Source organism: Haliotis asinina, chromosome 13 (assembly GCF_037392515.1).
Source record: "Haliotis asinina isolate JCU_RB_2024 chromosome 13, JCU_Hal_asi_v2, whole genome shotgun sequence".
Taxonomy (NCBI): domain Eukaryota; kingdom Metazoa; phylum Mollusca; class Gastropoda; order Lepetellida; family Haliotidae; genus Haliotis; species Haliotis asinina.
The window spans coordinates 17,332,646-17,350,581 of NC_090292.1; the positions used below are offsets into that span (position 1 = coordinate 17,332,646).

Consider the following 17,936-nt stretch of genomic DNA (forward strand, 5'->3'; position numbering starts at 1 on the left):
GAACATGATTTGACATACTTTCCTTAATGGTTTCAAAAACGCTTGCCTAAAACTTTGGACCAATTCCGCAAAGTGATATTAGTTTTGCAAACGTCACATGTTTATTTTAAGGTACCATATAATTCCTCTAGGTTTCTTTTCGTTTCAAAATTTTCTTCAAAATGTGTAAGGATTCACTTTCAGTTTGTGCTTAGTACATTATGTCCAGTGGCATATTTGCCTAAAATATCTCATTCGGATGAGTTGCTGCACCCAATTTCGTGGGTGAACAGTCTTCTAAGGGCAGAAGCAAACATGGTCCACTTCTTCAAACATCCCATGTGTCCAAATCGGCGATAATTACCTCCCCTTGGGTGACTCTTCACCCTGTTAATGCTTCCTCCACCATGCTAACTTCCTGTTTGTGTATAAATATCATCATAACCGCAAACATGTGCTGCTAGGTTAGAGATGCTTGACTTACAATATGTATAATCATTAGAGTGGCTGACGACCATGTAGCGATGTTGATGTAGATATCACAAAGTGTGACTGATCGTGCCCAGGAAGACTTCAGGGGTCTGGTGGGTTAATTAGGAATGAATCCAGTCTGCCCTGAATATCTGTGGACGTCAAATGATGATGAAAACAGAGAAGTATTTTCTGTGATTTGATTGTGGGTATTCTGTCTCTGAACATGTTATTTTTCTATCCATCTGGCTCTGTTTGCAAAGCAAAACCTTGTCTGTCATACTGAAAATGAAGAAAGTCAGAGCAGTTTTTTTTCTTTATACTTTATCTTTTTTGGCAATGAACTTGTTTCCTGTAAAATATCATCATTTCAGAGTCCAGTTGTGTGTGTGAATGGAAACTTCAGATGAAGAAAGTCCAGGTTGCCTCGGGTTCTGAATCTCCCTTCTCACTGGCCCTTCAGAGTGATTTAAATGTTATCATTTGTGTCTGTCAAGATTACATGCATTAAGAGACTGTGGTCTGTAACTTTGTGGCCTGACTGACGTGTACGTAACAAGTGAGTCAGTATGCTTTTACAGGACATGTCGCAATATAAATAGTTCAGCAGTATCACAGTGGGGGACACCAGAAATGGGTTTCACACATTGTACTTGTGGGGAATAGAACATAGGCCTACTGCATGACAAGTGAACGCTTGAAGTTCTAGGCTATCCCACTGCCCCTGACATGGTAGAAGCTCAGTGTGCTCATGCATATGTGCGCATCTGAACGTATTGGTGGGTGAAACAGTTTGTAGATGGTCCGGTCGATGGATCTCATTCTGTTTAGGAAAAAAATCAAAAAATCAATCAAAGTCCACTGCTTCTGTCATCCCATGTGTCCAAATCAAAGGTAATTACCTCCCCTTGGTTGGCTCTTCTATTGATGCTTCCTCCATGTTAGATTCCTATTTGTGTGTGAATATAAAAGTGGAAGTGTGCTGGTGTATGAATGTTTGACTTAGAAGTGGCTTGATTAATGTCTGTATGAATCAAGTGGCTCTGTATCGTGTGTTTTCATTTGACTGGCAGAGTGACTGAGTGAGCCTGAATGTGTTGGTGAGGGGGTGATCATCGAGGGGGGAAATAACTATTCCAATTCCTATTGTGATAGTGATAGTCTGTTGTGACCAACTATTCCAATAGTTTTTTTTCTCTCCTTGGATTGTCTCATTTGAAGTCATTTTCCAAATGAATATGAAATAGAAACAGTTTGATGTAGTTTCAGTCTCTTTTGATAACTGACAGGAAACTTGAAATGCAGATGAAGTAAGCAGTTAACACTGCTAAATAACTCAAATTGCATGAATCTGGTACATCCTGTATTTTGCGCTGCACATTTATTGATGGAAGTCAATTACTAAACTATAATCACACATACTATCGATGCATTGATATTTCTTCGTTTATACCATCAGAGCGGTGGGATAGCTAATGGTTTATGTGTTCGCTCATCATGCCGATGATCCGGGTTTGATTCCACAAATGGGTACAATGTGTGAGGCCCATTTCTGGTGTCCTGTTGTGATATTGATGGGAATGTAGTTAAAAAAAAAGTGGTTTGAAAAAAGACCCAATTCAATGTTTCTACCATTAATTGCTATCAGAGACTCAACAATTGTAATCCATCGATAGTCTGGTGCATCATTATGGCACCATGAGCAACTTTGACATCAGATCTGCAACTTGGCCAACTCTTACAGGAAGCCTCACTGACCCATTGAATCATATAAACTGAATATGTTATTGTGATTTATATACTCATATCAACTCATAGAATATCAGATGAAAATGGATGTTTTGTGTAATCAGGAATATCTTATTAGTTTTAGGCAGAACCAACAGTGTTCAATGTACTTGCAACACGACCTGATTTGATTTGGTCCATTCTTAAAAAATATATCTTATCTGTGTATTCTCAATCCATATGCATAAGTGGATTCATCCATTAAATCACGAGGGGGTGTGAGGATGGGATCCGTGTTTCAGCAAACTGTGTTTTTATCGGAACTGCAACAAATAAATTTCTTGACACCCAGCATATCTACCACACAGATACTTTTTTATGAAGAAACTTCTGAAAATTGTTTTGTGATGCTGTATTTCTTTATAAAAATTATTTCAGACCCCCTACAACATATGAAATGATCGGCGCCTAATCTCATCTTTCCTTGTCCCCCGCTGGATGACTGATTCAATCCAACCTGTGTCGATAACTATCAAAAATTGATTTTGGTGTCAAGGGAAATGAAAGCCAGGGATCTTATCACATGGAGGAAATCACGCTTTCACTGACTTGCAACTTGAGAGGAGACTGAAATAAACGATGTCGAATTTGAAGTAGATGAATGTTGAAATGTGTAACAGATTCTGTCAGATTGTGGGTTTTTTAAGATCTTCCACTTGAAATATGCTTTCGTTCAATATCCTCATTGTCTTAAAAAATATATTTATTTGATTCATGTTCACTCTTCAATATTTACGGTAGGACTGAATATCATGAATAGTATCAGCAGTTGTTGTGTCTTTTATATCGATGAAGTACTTTAAATGTTAAAATGCAATAATTCCTTTTGATTCTTTGATTTTTGTGAAAACTGTCAAAAGTCATTTATTATTCCACATTAAAACTTACAAAGCTGAAATATACCTTGAGTTCCCCTACCTTTGAATGTGCAGTCATTACTATGTCAATTGTAGCTAGGTAGTTGGTACTTTATGTTTGTTTTCAACATAATCGTCTATAATTAAGTCATTTCTGGTATCTGTGCCATGATCTTGCTGGAATAGTGCTAAAAAGCAGTGTAAAACTCACTCACTGACAAATTAATGATGAAAATGTTTGCTTTAGTAAACATTATATTTATCAAGCAACACTGTAATTAGAAGTGCTTTCATCAGTACATTTAAAAAAGTAAGATTTCTTATACAGCACTCACTGCTTATTTTACTTTAAACCAGCCAATGGCATGATACTGATATGAGTAGTTAATGAATTACCTCCCTTAGGGAGAGGTTGTTGAAAGTTTTTCAAGTCTTTGAAGTTGTGTGTTTTGTCCAAGTCTGGTTCTTGAAGGCGTTCATCTTGACGGTGGAAGGCTTTATTCAGCTTTCGTTAACACATCCTGTTTGGCCGATATTGGTTTGTTTCGTCTAAAACTCATCTACTTCGTGGAGCTGGGGTTTATTGAAAAAGGACGTTGCGAACGTCATCTCTTGTAGTGATAGGAATAAAGCGCTGAACAAATTGAATCAGACGGTGTTTGTATGTCCCCTTTGATGGAGACGACCCCCGAGATTATCACTGTTATCAGGACGTTGCCTCCTCCATTGGGAGCTCTCGATGATGTTTTGTGTGGATGGTCTCTGCAGGGAGTTTGACTGTTTTGTTTGGAGCGATTTCATCAAGAATCGACAAAAGTCATATTGACGAAGTGAACTGTGGGATGAAAAAATAGGCCTGAAGCTGTCACTTTCCTTCAGGAATGTAGACATATTGTAGCGCTTTGAGAATTGGTTATGTATGGAATTCAGCGTGATGTAAATACACATATTATCATTTATTTTAGAAGCCAAGTGAATGTTTGGCCACTTTCAGCGATATTCTTGTTGCAACAAACCTGGTTTCTGACAGACAGACAGCATGATGTTGAGTTTAATCACAATGAGTTGTGAAGTAGCCATGTGATTCATGTGTTCGCTTGCCACATCAAAAATCTGGGTTCGATTCTCCACATGGGTACAATGTGTGAAGCCCACTTCTGTTGTCCCCCGTCGTGATATTGCTGAAAAGAGTGTTAAACACTCACTCACTCACTCACTCACTCACTCAGATTGTGCTTTGTGAAATTGGTTTTGTCTACTGGGCCAGTCCGGATATAAATTCAGATGTGTAGTGGCGCTAATGCCAGAAGCACAGTGAGTCCACAAGTTTCAGAGGTCCACAAATTTCAGCTTTCCACAAGTTTCAGATGTCCATGTTTCATACGTCCACAAATTTCAGATGTCCACGTGTTTCATACGTCCTCAAATTTCAGATGTCCACAAGTTTCATTTGTTCAGGAGATCACTTTGCAATAACAAAACACACATGGCTCAAATTAGCACAATTAGTGTTGGCAAAGTGTGGCGAAAAAACTAAAAAACCATCAGTGTGGATATACACTAATGGCTTTTTGTAGCAAGCTGAAAATTAAATCGGGAGAAATGCTCTCGTCTGATTATAGTGCTTTTATGTGTCACTTTTGTGCTGACTATTCCTTTTGTGAAATAAATAATCTGTGTAAATTAAGACATGAAAGAAATATTAAATGTTGTTTTAAGAAGTATGTGACAGAGTTCCGTGTAGAAGTGTTATTTTCTGGACGATCAAAGGAAAGGTGTGGAAAATGACTATTGTGTTAACTCTTTATGTTTCAATAGATCAATGAAGTAGGCCATCACACTGCTGACACTGAAACTGACAACTGGTGTTTCATTTTTCCTTCTTAGGGTAAAGTTGAAGTCACAAAGAAAACATGTTTTAACTTAAGAATCCAGGATATTAATTTGGAAATATCTCTTAGAAAGTTAAATGAATAGGATTTCCAAACAAATTACCTTATTTCATGCAAGAAAATATAACATATTTAAAAAGCGAAAATTTTCAATAGGAAAGTTCTTAATGAAGGAACTGGATATTGTTCCTCTTTTAACGAAAAAAGTAATTCTCCCTTTGCAGGTGTGTTGTGAGTAGGGTTTTGTGCAGCTTTTAAAGTTATTGCAGTAATATCTAAAAGTCATGAATTAGTTGGGGGCCGTTAAATGAGTTTATGAGACTGCACCCTGGAATCAAACTCAGAATGTTGGTGTAACAAGTGCTTGCTTTAAGCACTAGGCCAGCCACGTAATGCAAATGGGCAATTTTGTCTGATAATCATTGAAAATCTTTATCCCTAATGAAAACATGGAAATGACATTGTGTATTCATAATGAAACATCTTTACACAAAAAAGTAACTGCTCGTTTAAAATAAATGATTTATGAAACGAACTGTATCCTGAACTAATTTACAACGTTATATGGAGGAGACGGCAGGGAAACCATTCATTCTGAATGAGCAGTTTCCATTTTCCGTTTCCAGGCAGTTGTTACTAGTTTTCGTAATGTTCCAATGGACATTGTGACTGATGGGACAAAATGGGTTACCATGTTATTTAGTGTAGCAGGTTAATTGAGTGGAGTGATTATGAGTGTTTGATAGGGAGTACAGGGATCCCTTCTACCAGATTACACCAGAATTATTCCTTATCAAACATCAGAAACACCAGTTTTGTTCAGTGGTAACAAATGGTTTGTTTGACTCGTGTTTGAGGATCGATTTACCGGAAAAAAATACATTTTTTTGTCCACATTTGTACTTGTTAGAAAATGATTATATCATTTGTTCCTCAAGGTTAAAAATATTGAGCTTCTAAAGATTTTAGAGCCATTTTATACTGATTGTACAGAAATAGTCTAAGTAATCATAATTAAGTTTTAAGTGATATGGAAGGTTTCAAGGTCATGGGCATCCTGACGGACACTTTGTTAATAGTTGTGAGGACATTAGTACTGATACACTGTTGTAAGGGTGTTTAACATATTTGTAGAAGAATGTAACTAGTTGTCAGGATATAAATGTGGAGGTAACACAAAAAATAGTCCCTTTTATCCATCAGTTCATTTTAAGTATGTGTGATAGTCTGTTTAATGTAACTAGGACAATGGCCAAAACTAAAATGCGTTGCCTCTATTTTTAACATCTTTACATAACAACATCTTTCAAAGAAACAAACTCCATTACCTCCCTTGGCCAAACTGCTTACTGTAGTTTAACCCCAGACCATGTACACACTGGTGGTTGGTATTTGTATTGCCTTTGATGCTGCATAGAGGAACAGATCTATTTATTGCTCGGTGACCCCCTAGGGGGTTGTCCTGGATAGAATCGCTCCCTTGCAACTGATGGCAGTCATATAATGAGTAGATCTGTTGTGTGGTCTGGATTAGTTCATGTCTTGGATACCTTTATTTGATTGTTCATTGCTTATGAGGTTGATTAGGTTTTGTTGTGCTTTTGAAAATGGATCAGTTGAGATTCTTGATTGGAACAGGTCCTTAGCAAGGTATGCTGGTCATTTGGCCCAAGTCTGGTCTGGTATATTGGGTGTGGCTGCTCATGGCATCAGCCATCAGATTGTGAAGACCAGACGAAAATAGTGACAGGCTGTCTTTGTTGAAGCAGTGGCGATGGTAGCGGTGGTAGCGCTGGTGTTGAAATTGTAGTAGAAACTGCAAATCATAGAGGTTGTATGGACATTGTTGAAAAGTTTGTGGTGATGCGGAAATGTAGTAAATGATAGCAACGGTGTGAACACTGTTGGAGATGTTGCTGAGGGCAGCAATTGTATGGAAGCTATTGAAGATGATACTAAGGGCAGCAATGGTGCGAAAGTTGTTGATGATGTTGCTAAGGGCATCAGTGGTGTGGAAGTTATTCCTTGTGTGTTGTGCTTATGTAACTGAAGCAGACATACAGACAGAGTACCACCATCTGCACTGATGAACAGCACCATGGCGGCCATCTTGGAGCAGACGTCAGAATAAACAAACAAAAATGGCAGACTCCTTACAGGTGGAAGGTTATGTGTGTTTGTTCTGGTTAATCTGTGTAGGAATATTTACAGGGGACTTCTGAAGAGTTTTGATGATTGATACTAATGAGAATTTTTGATGCCTCATCTTTCTTTGAAGCAGATTTTTTAGATATTTGTTTAGATAAATAGATCAGTGATCATCACAATCGTGACATCTATGTAGCTCCAGAAGAGTTGAAAGCCGAAGCCGAGTAATACCAGATGGTACTTGTCCATATACCAAGTCTGAAATAGGCTGAAAATATTGTAAAGAAACATTTGGATGTCTCTTCTGATGCAAGAAAATATAGGAAATTCTCATCCCATGAGTTTCCCTGGAGTTTGTTTTGTTGTTTTTTATTTCACCCAAATTTGTCCATATACCAAGTCTCTACAGAAAATTACTCCAAACTATACATATATAGAGAAATATGTTCATTGATTATACATACAGATTGTTTCAACCAATTTTACTATGAAAAGTTAGTGAAATGATGTTTGACTAAAATGTGTCTGCAAGTCACCCAACAGATATAGATGCTGTAACAGAACAAGGGGTGAGGTTCTTGACACAATTGGTTGGGTGTGGAAAGATCTTGTCTCTCCGAAACTTGCCAATTACAAGATGTTCTTGATGCCATGATTCTGTTCAGACAGAGACATCAAGAAAGAAGTGGAGCTGATCAGAGATACATACGAGTCTGTGATGAACAAACCGACCAGAAAGATAGCGTCTGGTGCAAGCCTCATTGTCGCCCAATGTTGAATCTTTATGGGAAAAATGTTACGTATGCTCGAAAGTTCAAGTTTCAGATTGTACGGAAAGTCGTTTGTTAGAATTGTAATTGAGAAGGGTTTGAGGGTATTTTTGGTTCGGTTCAGTAGAAAGTGTTTGAAATAATCTATAGATGAACTTATTTGGCCTTTGTAGGCTTCAGAATATCCGAGGTACGTGACAGTTGATGCTTATGTGAGTAATATGTTGGACTGTGAGAGGATATTTGAAAGTATTTCCGTGTACGCTTGATTGCTTAGATGGTTGAATTTCTGCAGTTTTTTAAGAGAGTATTGCTGGTTACACTAGACAAACTGCAATCACTGGTTGAAAGAGGCAACTTGATAGGTGTCTTTGCTCATTGTATCAATCACTAGATTGTCTGGTCCATGGTGATGGATGAACCAGGCACAGGTCTGTTCAGAGTTCAATATGCTGAGTGGGCAGCCAATCTTCAATTGGACATTGTATTTGTTGCTTGAAGGCATAAGTCTGCATTGGTACAGAGTGAAAGACAGATTGTTATAACAGAAAAGTCTGCATTGGTACAAACAGACAGGCTGAGCAGAAAGACAGACAGACAGATTGTCAGACAGGCAAAGACAGGTACATTGACTGACACAGACAGGCAGACACACACACGCACACACACTCACACTCACACTCACACACAGACAGTTATGCAGGCAGACTGGCACAGTGTGACACAGACTGGCACAGACAGTCAAACAGACAGGCACAGACAGTCAAACAGACAGGCTCACCAGCTTTAATGCACATATGTTTATGAGTGCAATAATCGTGAATGCATGGGCAAATTGTGTTTGACCTCTAGGATCCGTCAGGGTTAGGTGACATCGACACATGATTCCATTTTGTAGTCAATGAACAGTTTGTCTTTCTGCATGCTGTCTGTTCGGGATTGTTGGTTATAAATATTAGAGTGATGGTGCGCATATAGATTGCAAATTATCCAGTTTCAAGAAAAAGGACCTGTTTTGTAGACTCCTAAATGGCAGTGTTGGAAAGTGTCAAAAATCTATTTATGCCCCATAAGGTTTTGACACTGCAGTGTTTCGTAATTCTCAGAAGAGAAGGGAACAAAGTTGGTTTCAGTTCAAACTCATTTCTAAAAGCAAGTAAAAAGTGAAGTCAATGCATTAGGAATTAATAAGATCATGGTATTTCAAATTCTTGAAATTAGATCATGAAATTTGGTGCTAAAAAGACTCTTGTGATGAAACTACAGGTTGAAAGACAGCAAAAATTCTTTCAGCATCTCAAAAACATACAAGTCATTCAATCGCTGCGTGGCTGATTCGAGATGACAGGCAGTTGAGAAGCCCTAAAACTGCGAAGAATTTCCAACCAATCTTTGAACTTCTTTTGTTTGAGAGGAAACGTGAACCTGAATTGATTTATGCTCTCTTCTTTGGACTCCTCAGTTTTGTCCATTTATGAAACTTTAAGCAGGATCCGATGTTAGAGAAGAATACTGGAGTTACCAAAAAGGATAGGCACTTAAAGTTTGTTATAAGGAAGTGACGATGGACTGTTTTCAGTGATCGATGTCACAGCTTATAGGTCATGGGGTCAGTTTTGTCAATTCGCAAACAGTTACCGTTAAACTAATTAAAGCTTCAATTACTTCACGAGAACCTCTTCGGATTTTGTGGTTAGATGGGCTCACTTACAAACATTTGAACTTGAGGTAATTTAATGGTTGTAAGCTTCCGAATTTCAAGTTAAAGGTAAGCAAGTTCCAGTATTAGTGCATTTATAAACATTGAAACTTGAATGAGTAGAAACAACCCTCAAAGGATTAAATGCTTCAGCAAATTTGTGTTAGTGTTCTTTGTAAACACTGGAAATTGGGTTTCACTGAAGCGTAGATTATCAGCAAATCCTTGCATGATTTCATGACTGACCAGCTCAAATGTAAGCCAGAACGGTGTACCAGTGTTTTTATATGAGAGGATTGGGGGGAAGGAGAAGGGTTGGGGATGAGGGGTGTGAATATTGGAGCATTGGAGAAGTTTAGGATCGGTTGTTATCGTGCATTGGAAGGGTCCAAATTTTCAATCGCTGTAAACCACCCCTATTTCCCTTCCTTTCCCTACCGTACCCTACCCGGATACCCATTACGTTAATTCCTGACATAACATTTGCAAGAAATGTCAATATATTCTTCAACACAGAGGCTACAAATGCCATGTGCTGTATTCAAGAGAAGTTACTGTAAATTATATCTATATTTTCAATGACAATACGACTTTTTTATCATAAAAGAATAACATATTTCATTGTTTAATCCACTTGCTCATGTGATAACAGGTTTGGGTATTGAGATGAGTACCCGGGTCCAATCCTGACCCACCCATCCCAGGTATCTGGGTTACCGATCCCAGTCTGAGGTGGTGAGATAGATGTGAGAAAGATGGTTGGTAGGTCAAGTTAATAAGTTTTTAAAAATCCTTTTTTGCATATTGAATTCATTAAATTAAAAATCCAATTTAACATGTGTTTTTAAGAGTGTTTAGACTTGCACAAGTCTGTAAGGTAAATATTAATAGGTACATGATAATTTGTACCAAATTAATGAGTAAGAGACTTCACTTATCTAGACTTGTCTCTTCCAAGTACAGAAATTGCTATACATCCATGGGTTCTGCATTCCATACAGACTTACAGCAAGGCTGGGGCAAGGTGTATGTGGGGGTGTGGGAATATTTGGGATTGGTGATTAGATAGATTAGAAACATGGCTGGAGGACAGTTTATTAAATTAAGAGAACTCAAATTTAACATGAATGTTTGATTTTTTTTTTCTCTCTGATGATTCATCTTATTACTTTCTTTTTTCTGTGAGTATTATTGCCAATGTGACGTCAGATATTAACTCATTCACTCTGTGTATTTTTTAGTGTAGGTATTGTTTTTGATGGTTCCTTTTGATAGTGGTGGTGTTATCAGTAGGTTTTACAAATTGTTTACTTCTCCAATGATTGGAATAAAAAACATTCTCAGTTTAGTTTCTTTTCACTTGTCACTTTTTGGAGTTGGCACTTTCGTAATCTGTTGTGAAGACAGTTTCGCCTGTGCTAGTTGGGTATGATAGCAAGATTTGTTGTTGGGATCTCTGTGTGTGTACAAGGCAGGTGGTAACTATCGGGATCCAATTATCTCCCTTGGGTGGTCCCTCTCACCCTGATGAAGGTGGTTTTGCCTGTATTTGAAAGTACAAGTCAGGAATCTCGAAGCAATGATGCCTGGGAAAGCTTTCAGTGCTTTGATACAAGCATGGGTGTTGTTGTAGGAAAGGGCAGAAATATAATCACTTTGTTTGCTTGTAAAATATCTCTGCATGTTCACAGTTGAAATGGGGTGTTGAGTTTCAGAGAGGCTCTATGGCAGTGGTTAGACCTGGACACTGTTGTGTAAGTGCAGCTGGAGTTTCATAGGGTTTCTTGTTTAAGAGTGAGTGAGTGTGTTTTGTTTTATTTTACTTTTAGCAATAGTCCAGCGATATTTTTGCTTGTATTTTCCCGCTGGACCAGCATATTTGCACTGCTGTAGATTTAAACAATTACAGAGGTTGAGCTTTAAAGGTTTACATTTCTGGGTTTGAACTATATAGAGGTTAAACAATACAGAGGTTGGAACAATACAGAAGTTGAACTATACAGAGGCTGAACTATACAGAGGTTGAACTCCAGAGAAGTTGAACAATACAGAGGTTGAACTCTCCAGTCATTTGAGAATAAAGGGATTTAACACATTGAGGATCAGACATCACAGACTTGGGAATCGATGATGATGATGATGATGATGATGATGATGATGATGATGATAGTAATTATTATATTATGATGGTTTCATTACTCATCGCTCTAGCCATTGCTACTGCTCACATTCATGTTTTCCTTTATCAGTTTCACAGTAAACGATCTTATTTCATAAGCAAAACTCTTCTCTTTGAAATGCAAGCTGTTGTGAGGAGTAGACAAGATTTTCCTGGCAGACATGTCGACTGCACATTGTGTTGGCTACATTTACACTATCTATCTTCCCCGAGGCATTGGAAACATCCTAGCACTGCTATTACATATGCTTGGTATATCCTGCACACAGGAATCCAAGTTATTCCACCCACCCTAGAAATAATAATGGAATAACCCTTTCTTTCATGTTGGCTTAGTCCATGACAAATTTTAAGGTTGGGATGAGCAGACATGATATGTGCAACGTCTGTTGATGGTTTAAATTTCTCACATACGTTGGAACTGCAGTGAATATTTGTTGTGAGATGAACGTTCTCCAGTTGCGAGTACGTTTACAGCTTCAGTCAGAGAGACTGTATATCATAATGAGTTATGTCAACATGGCTGCCGCTGATGAAGTTCTGCTGAGTGTATCGCCAGTCATCACTGATTATGCAAACTTTGTGAACATCAAAGTCTGGCAGGATCAGATATTATTGAAAATATACTGCTTAATTTAAGATTGGCCCTTGTTCTGATATTTGAATTATTCTCCAGCAAATGCACTTCCAGGCTTTGATCTTTCTGTTTGATGGTTTAGCTTGGAGGAAATCTATAGGAGTGAAAATATTTCAGGGAAATATTTAACTTCCTCATTCAAAGAGGAAGACTGTCAAGATGTTGAAGGTGGTGTTGATGGTGGTGGTGGTGGTTGTGGTGACGATGATGCTGATGCTAATAATTAGGGTGGTGTTGGTGATGATGATGGTGTCATGATCATGATGATGATCATGATGATGATGAAGGTGGTGTTGGTGATGATTAAGGTGGTGATGTGATGATCATGATGATGATGAAGGTGTGTTGATGATGATGAAGGTGGTGTTGGTGATGATCATGATGAAGGTGGTGTTGGTGATGATCATGATGATGATGAAGGTGTGTTGGTGATGATTAAGGTGGTGATGTGATGATCATGATGATGATGAAGGTGTGTTGGTGATGATGAAGGTGGTGTTGGTGATGATCATGATGATCATGATGAAGGTGGTGTTGGTGATGATCATGATGATGATGAAGGTGGTGGTGATGATTATGATGGTGTTGGTGATGATGATGGTGTTATTGATGATGATGATGATGATGGTGGTGGTGTTATGATCATGATGATGAAGGTGATGTTGGTGATGATCATGATGATGATGAAGGTGGTGTTGGCAATGATGAAGGTGGTGTTGGTGATGATCATGATGATGATGAAGGTGGTGTTGGTCATGATGAAGGTGGTGTTGGTCATGATCATGATGATGATGAAGGTGGTGTTGGTCATGATGAAGGTGGTGTTGGTGATAATGATGGTGTTATTGATAATGACAATAATGATGTGTTATTTATGGTGATCATGATGATGATCAAGGTGGTGTTGGTTGTGATGATGATGATGAAGATGAAGATTAAGGTGTTGGTGATGATCATGATGATGAAGATTAAGGTGTTGGTGATGATCATGATGATGAAGATTAAGGTGTTGGTGATGATCATGATGATGAAGATTAAGGTGTTGGTGATGATCATGATGATGAAGATTAAGGTGTTGGTGATGATCATGATGATGAAGATTAAGGTGTTGGTGATGATCATGATGATGAAGATTAAGGTGTTGGTGATGATCATGATGATGAAGATTAAGGTGTTGGTGATGATCATGATGATGATGATGAAGATGATGATGAAGATTAAGGTGTTGGTGATGATCATGATGATGAAGATTAAGGTGTTGGTGATGATCATGAAGATGAAGATTAAGGTGTTGGTGATGATCATGAAGATGAAGATTAAGGTGTTGGTGATGATCATGAAGATGAAGATTAAGGTGTTGGTGATGATCATGATGATGAAGATTAAGGTGTTGGTGATGATCATGAAGATGAAGATTAAGGTGTTGGTGATGATCATGATGATGAAGATTAAGGTGTTGGTGATGATCATGATGATGAAGATTAAGGTGTTGGTGATGATCATGATGATGAAGATTAAGGTGTTGGTGATGATCATGATGATGAACATTAAGGTGTTGGTGATGATCATGATGATGATCAAGGTGGTTTTAATGATAATGATTAATTCAAAGACTTGCTTACTGTAAGTTTTCATTTACTCTCTCAATCACTCACTGCCAGTATTCACTTTCTATACTCACTCAGTCCCTCACTTACTCGGTTTCAGGAGCCACAGTCCCCCACTTCAGTCAGTTTTACTTCACGGTGGAGCCACATGACCTGATTGTGAAGAAGGGCTCCAAGTCCCTCCTCAACTGCTCCGCTTACCACGGGGAGTCCACCCCCAACATACAGTGGATGAAAGATGGCAACTACCTAAATTTTGAAAATTCAGATAGGTAAGGAAATCAGCTGCAATGTAGCTGCAAGTCAGTGACTATTGAGGGAAAACATCTCTTGCAGTAGAATCTATTTTATCATTGACATAAACTGAGTATGTGGGGTTGTATTATGAAAAAAATTCCATTCCACATGATCTTGATTTTGTAAGTCTTAAACGTTTTGCTCTTTTTTTCAGGAGTTTATTAGCAAATGGATCTTTATATTTTGACCAAACCCAGCATTCTAAAACCTCCCATCCAACTGACAAGGGCACGTATCAGTGCACCGCCACCGTTGACGGGTTCGGAACCATTGTCAGTCGAAAAGCTGAGCTTGATATTGCATGTAAGTCTTTCAAATATTTGGTGTTTGGTTTGGTTGTTGTTTAACACCACGGTCAGCAATATTCCAGCTATATGGTGGCAGTCTGTAATTTATTGCATCTGGAGAAGACAATCCAGTGATCAACATCATGAACATCAATCTACACAATGAGGATAAGATGACATTTGTCAACCAGTCAACGGACCTGATCCTGTTAGTTCTTCCTTACTAAAAGCACAAGTTGCTGAAGACCATTTCTAACCTTCAGATATTTGGGGAATAAAGAACGGTTGTTGAAAACTTACATTTAATGGTCAACCCTTCCTTAGGACTGCTCTGCAGGATTCAGTGTTAAAGCATTCGCTTATCATTCCGAAGGCCCATGCTTGATTCCCCATATGCTTACAAAATATAAAAGCCTATTCCTATCTGCTGTGTTATTGCTGGAATATTGCTGAAAGTGACATAAAACCTATATCACTCACTCACTCAGCTTGGTTTAATGTGTGTACAGGTTTTGATTGGACCAGTGACTGATGTGATGAGCATTGATCCACACAGTTGTGACACAATCAACCATGTGACTGACTCTTCTCATCAGACTTATGATGTTAAGACGGACGTTCTTCCTGCTGTGATGTTGTCAGAATAGCGCTAATTCAGCATAAAAACATATTGACTCACTCACTTTTCCCTTAAATCTCCGGGTGTTGTCCGTTGCAGCTTGGTTTGAATTATAATACCCAGAAAACACTAGTTTACCAAAACTACACGATGGAGGTGATGTTGAATAAAATGATAAACTAAGAATTTATTCAGCTTCCATGTGAAGTGAGTTTTCCCTTTTTGGCGATATCATGTAAGGATTGATGGGTGCATTGGTGTAGCCTAGTTGTTGAAGTGTAGTCTCACCAAATAGAAGGTCCAGGTTTGATTCCCTGACATGGGTATGGTGTGTGAAGCCAATGTCAGGTATCCCCTGCTCTGATATTGCTGGAATATTGCCACAAGTGACATCATACTAAAAGTCACTCACTCATTAATCTCTAGCAGCTTAAGCTGGTCATTCAAGATAGTTTGAAGATGGAGTTTATTCTTTGTCGCTACCTGACAGTGTAGATATACTTCATTCTGGGCATTCCTTTATTTAATCCAGTCCACACTTCACAGTCAAAACTGAAATATTGCTAAGAGAGTATTTCACCTATTGCTGAACTAGCATTGAGCAAAATGTAAACTTTTTTCATTTTTTAATGATCTTGTTTATTTTTCAGACTTGTCGAAACATTTTATAAAAGAGCCCCAGGACTTGGTGGTGTATCTTGGCGACACAGCCATGTTTTCTTGTGAGATAGAAGGGGTGCCACGCCCTAAAGTGAAGTGGATAAAAGATGGGAGGGAACTCGCAAAGGCGGACAATATATATCAGTACGACGATGGTATTTTAGAAATATATCCAGTGAGATTCGCTGACTTTGGGGCGTATAGCTGTGAGGCTAAAAATATGGAACGTTCTCGAACAAGTCGAGTAGCATCATTACGTCAGAACCCAAACGCAAGTGAGTATATTGCCACACACAGCTTCAAGTAGATTTATTTTGAGACTAAATAATGATTTGTTTGCCCACGGAGATGTGTTATTACAGGGATGTCATGATGTCAAGCCTTAAATGTTATTTCACAAGATCTGCGAACATTTATTTGAAAATGATTGCAATAAATAGATAGAATGCTATTGTCTTAAGTTTAATGTATGTAATTTGGTTTTGGTCCTCTCATTTCTGATGACAAAAGGTCATTTTCAGAAAGATATTTATCTATTTCAAATTCAATTTGATAGATAAATGAATCAGATTTTCTTTTTAGATATAGAAGAAGGCATGGCTCTTGAATTTTGCACGAAATCTAAAGGTCATTTGCAAAATGATATAAAAGGGAATCAGTTTATATTGAACTTTATGTTTAAAAGATTGAAATTTTGTGTTCTAGATATAGAAGAAGGCGTGGCTCCTAAATTTGTGATGAAACCAAAAGATCATCGAGCAGACTATGGCACAACGGTTGTTCTACACTGCGGGGCAAACGGGAGGGACGCCAAGGAGGAGAAACCGACGATAAAATGGCTGAAGGACGGTGTTACCATTGCTTTAGTGTATGTGTCCTTTCCATATATGGAATTAAAATAGGTGGTGTTTCTTTATGTGTCAATGGAGAAGGTGTCGTTGCCAGCTGCATAGTTCATAATGTCAATCACTTGAATACCTGTGAAAATGTGGGGTAGAATAGATCTTCAAGCAACCCATGTTTGGCACCAGAGGCGACTATACTTGTGAGAGGTGACCAAAGTGATCGAGTAGTCAGACTCTCTGACTTGGTTACGTGTCATCAATTCACAATTGTACAGATCGATGCTTATGCTGTTGATCACTGGAATGTCTGGTCCCAACTTAGTTATTTACTGCCGCCAGCTGGAATATTGTTGACTGCAACTTGAAATTGAACTCACTCAGTCAATTTCTGGATTATATACAAACATCTGTAATCTATATTTTCCACATTTTGTCAGTTTATAACCAGTAGTAATGATCAATGTTCGCTTATATTTTGTGTGCATGTTTTGGTTGCATAAATTCTGATCTACTTTTCTTTTAAAAGAACTTTTAAATAGCAACAAACAAAACAAAAAAAAACACATTCAATATTAAAATGATTCAGGATTGTAATGACGATTTCACGTGCAAAACATTTGAACTACATTTTTGTGATTTTATTTCTGCATGCACTACAGCGAACACTAAATGAGTGTGTTCTGTGAGTATAATTTGGCTAACCAGCTTCATTGGCTGATAGATTAGTGATGTCATTGGATTGTGACTTCATGGTAACCAGTATTGCAAGGAGATATCCTTGATCTCACAGAAACAGTATCACTGTGGAAGCAAGTGATTACGTTTTTAAAAACACTCTATCACAGCCTGTTTATGTTTAAGAAAAGAGCAACAGTTAAATCTTTGTCACTTCTAACACCAGCTTCCCTGCCCAGACAGATGGGGCCTCTTAGGGAAAACGCAATGAACATTCATTCGGTTCATTTTTTGTATTTCAGTTTGCACAAAATCTCCCTTTTGAAAAGAAATTGCCCTTAACAAAACTGCCCAAAAGAGTGATATCGTTTGTATTCAGTTTCAACTTTTGAAAAAGCTCAGACATGACATGTTTGACATTAACATTACAGGTAAAGGGAGGTAACTGGTTCTCATTTATGGTAGCTTCGTATAAATGTATAGAATGTCGTTTTGCCATCAGTTGTGTCCCCTTGGTCTGTGGGAA

At 38.1% G+C, this 17,936-nt stretch overlaps 1 protein-coding gene across 7 annotated transcripts in view; it reads left to right on the plus strand.

Annotated features, from left to right (window-relative positions):
- LOC137259977 (neogenin-like) overlaps nucleotides 1-17,936 on the plus strand; it is a 143,304-nt gene that overhangs the window by 95,470 nt on the left and 29,898 nt on the right. For all 7 annotated transcript variants that reach the window (XM_067797635.1, XM_067797637.1, XM_067797633.1 and 4 more), the window contains exons 2-5: nucleotides 14,128-14,299; nucleotides 14,479-14,627; nucleotides 15,881-16,165; nucleotides 16,596-16,758. In XM_067797635.1, coding sequence (XP_067653736.1) covers nucleotides 14,128-14,299; nucleotides 14,479-14,627; nucleotides 15,881-16,165; nucleotides 16,596-16,758 — 769 coding nt within the window. The remainder of the gene's footprint in view (nucleotides 1-14,127; nucleotides 14,300-14,478; nucleotides 14,628-15,880; nucleotides 16,166-16,595; nucleotides 16,759-17,936) is intronic.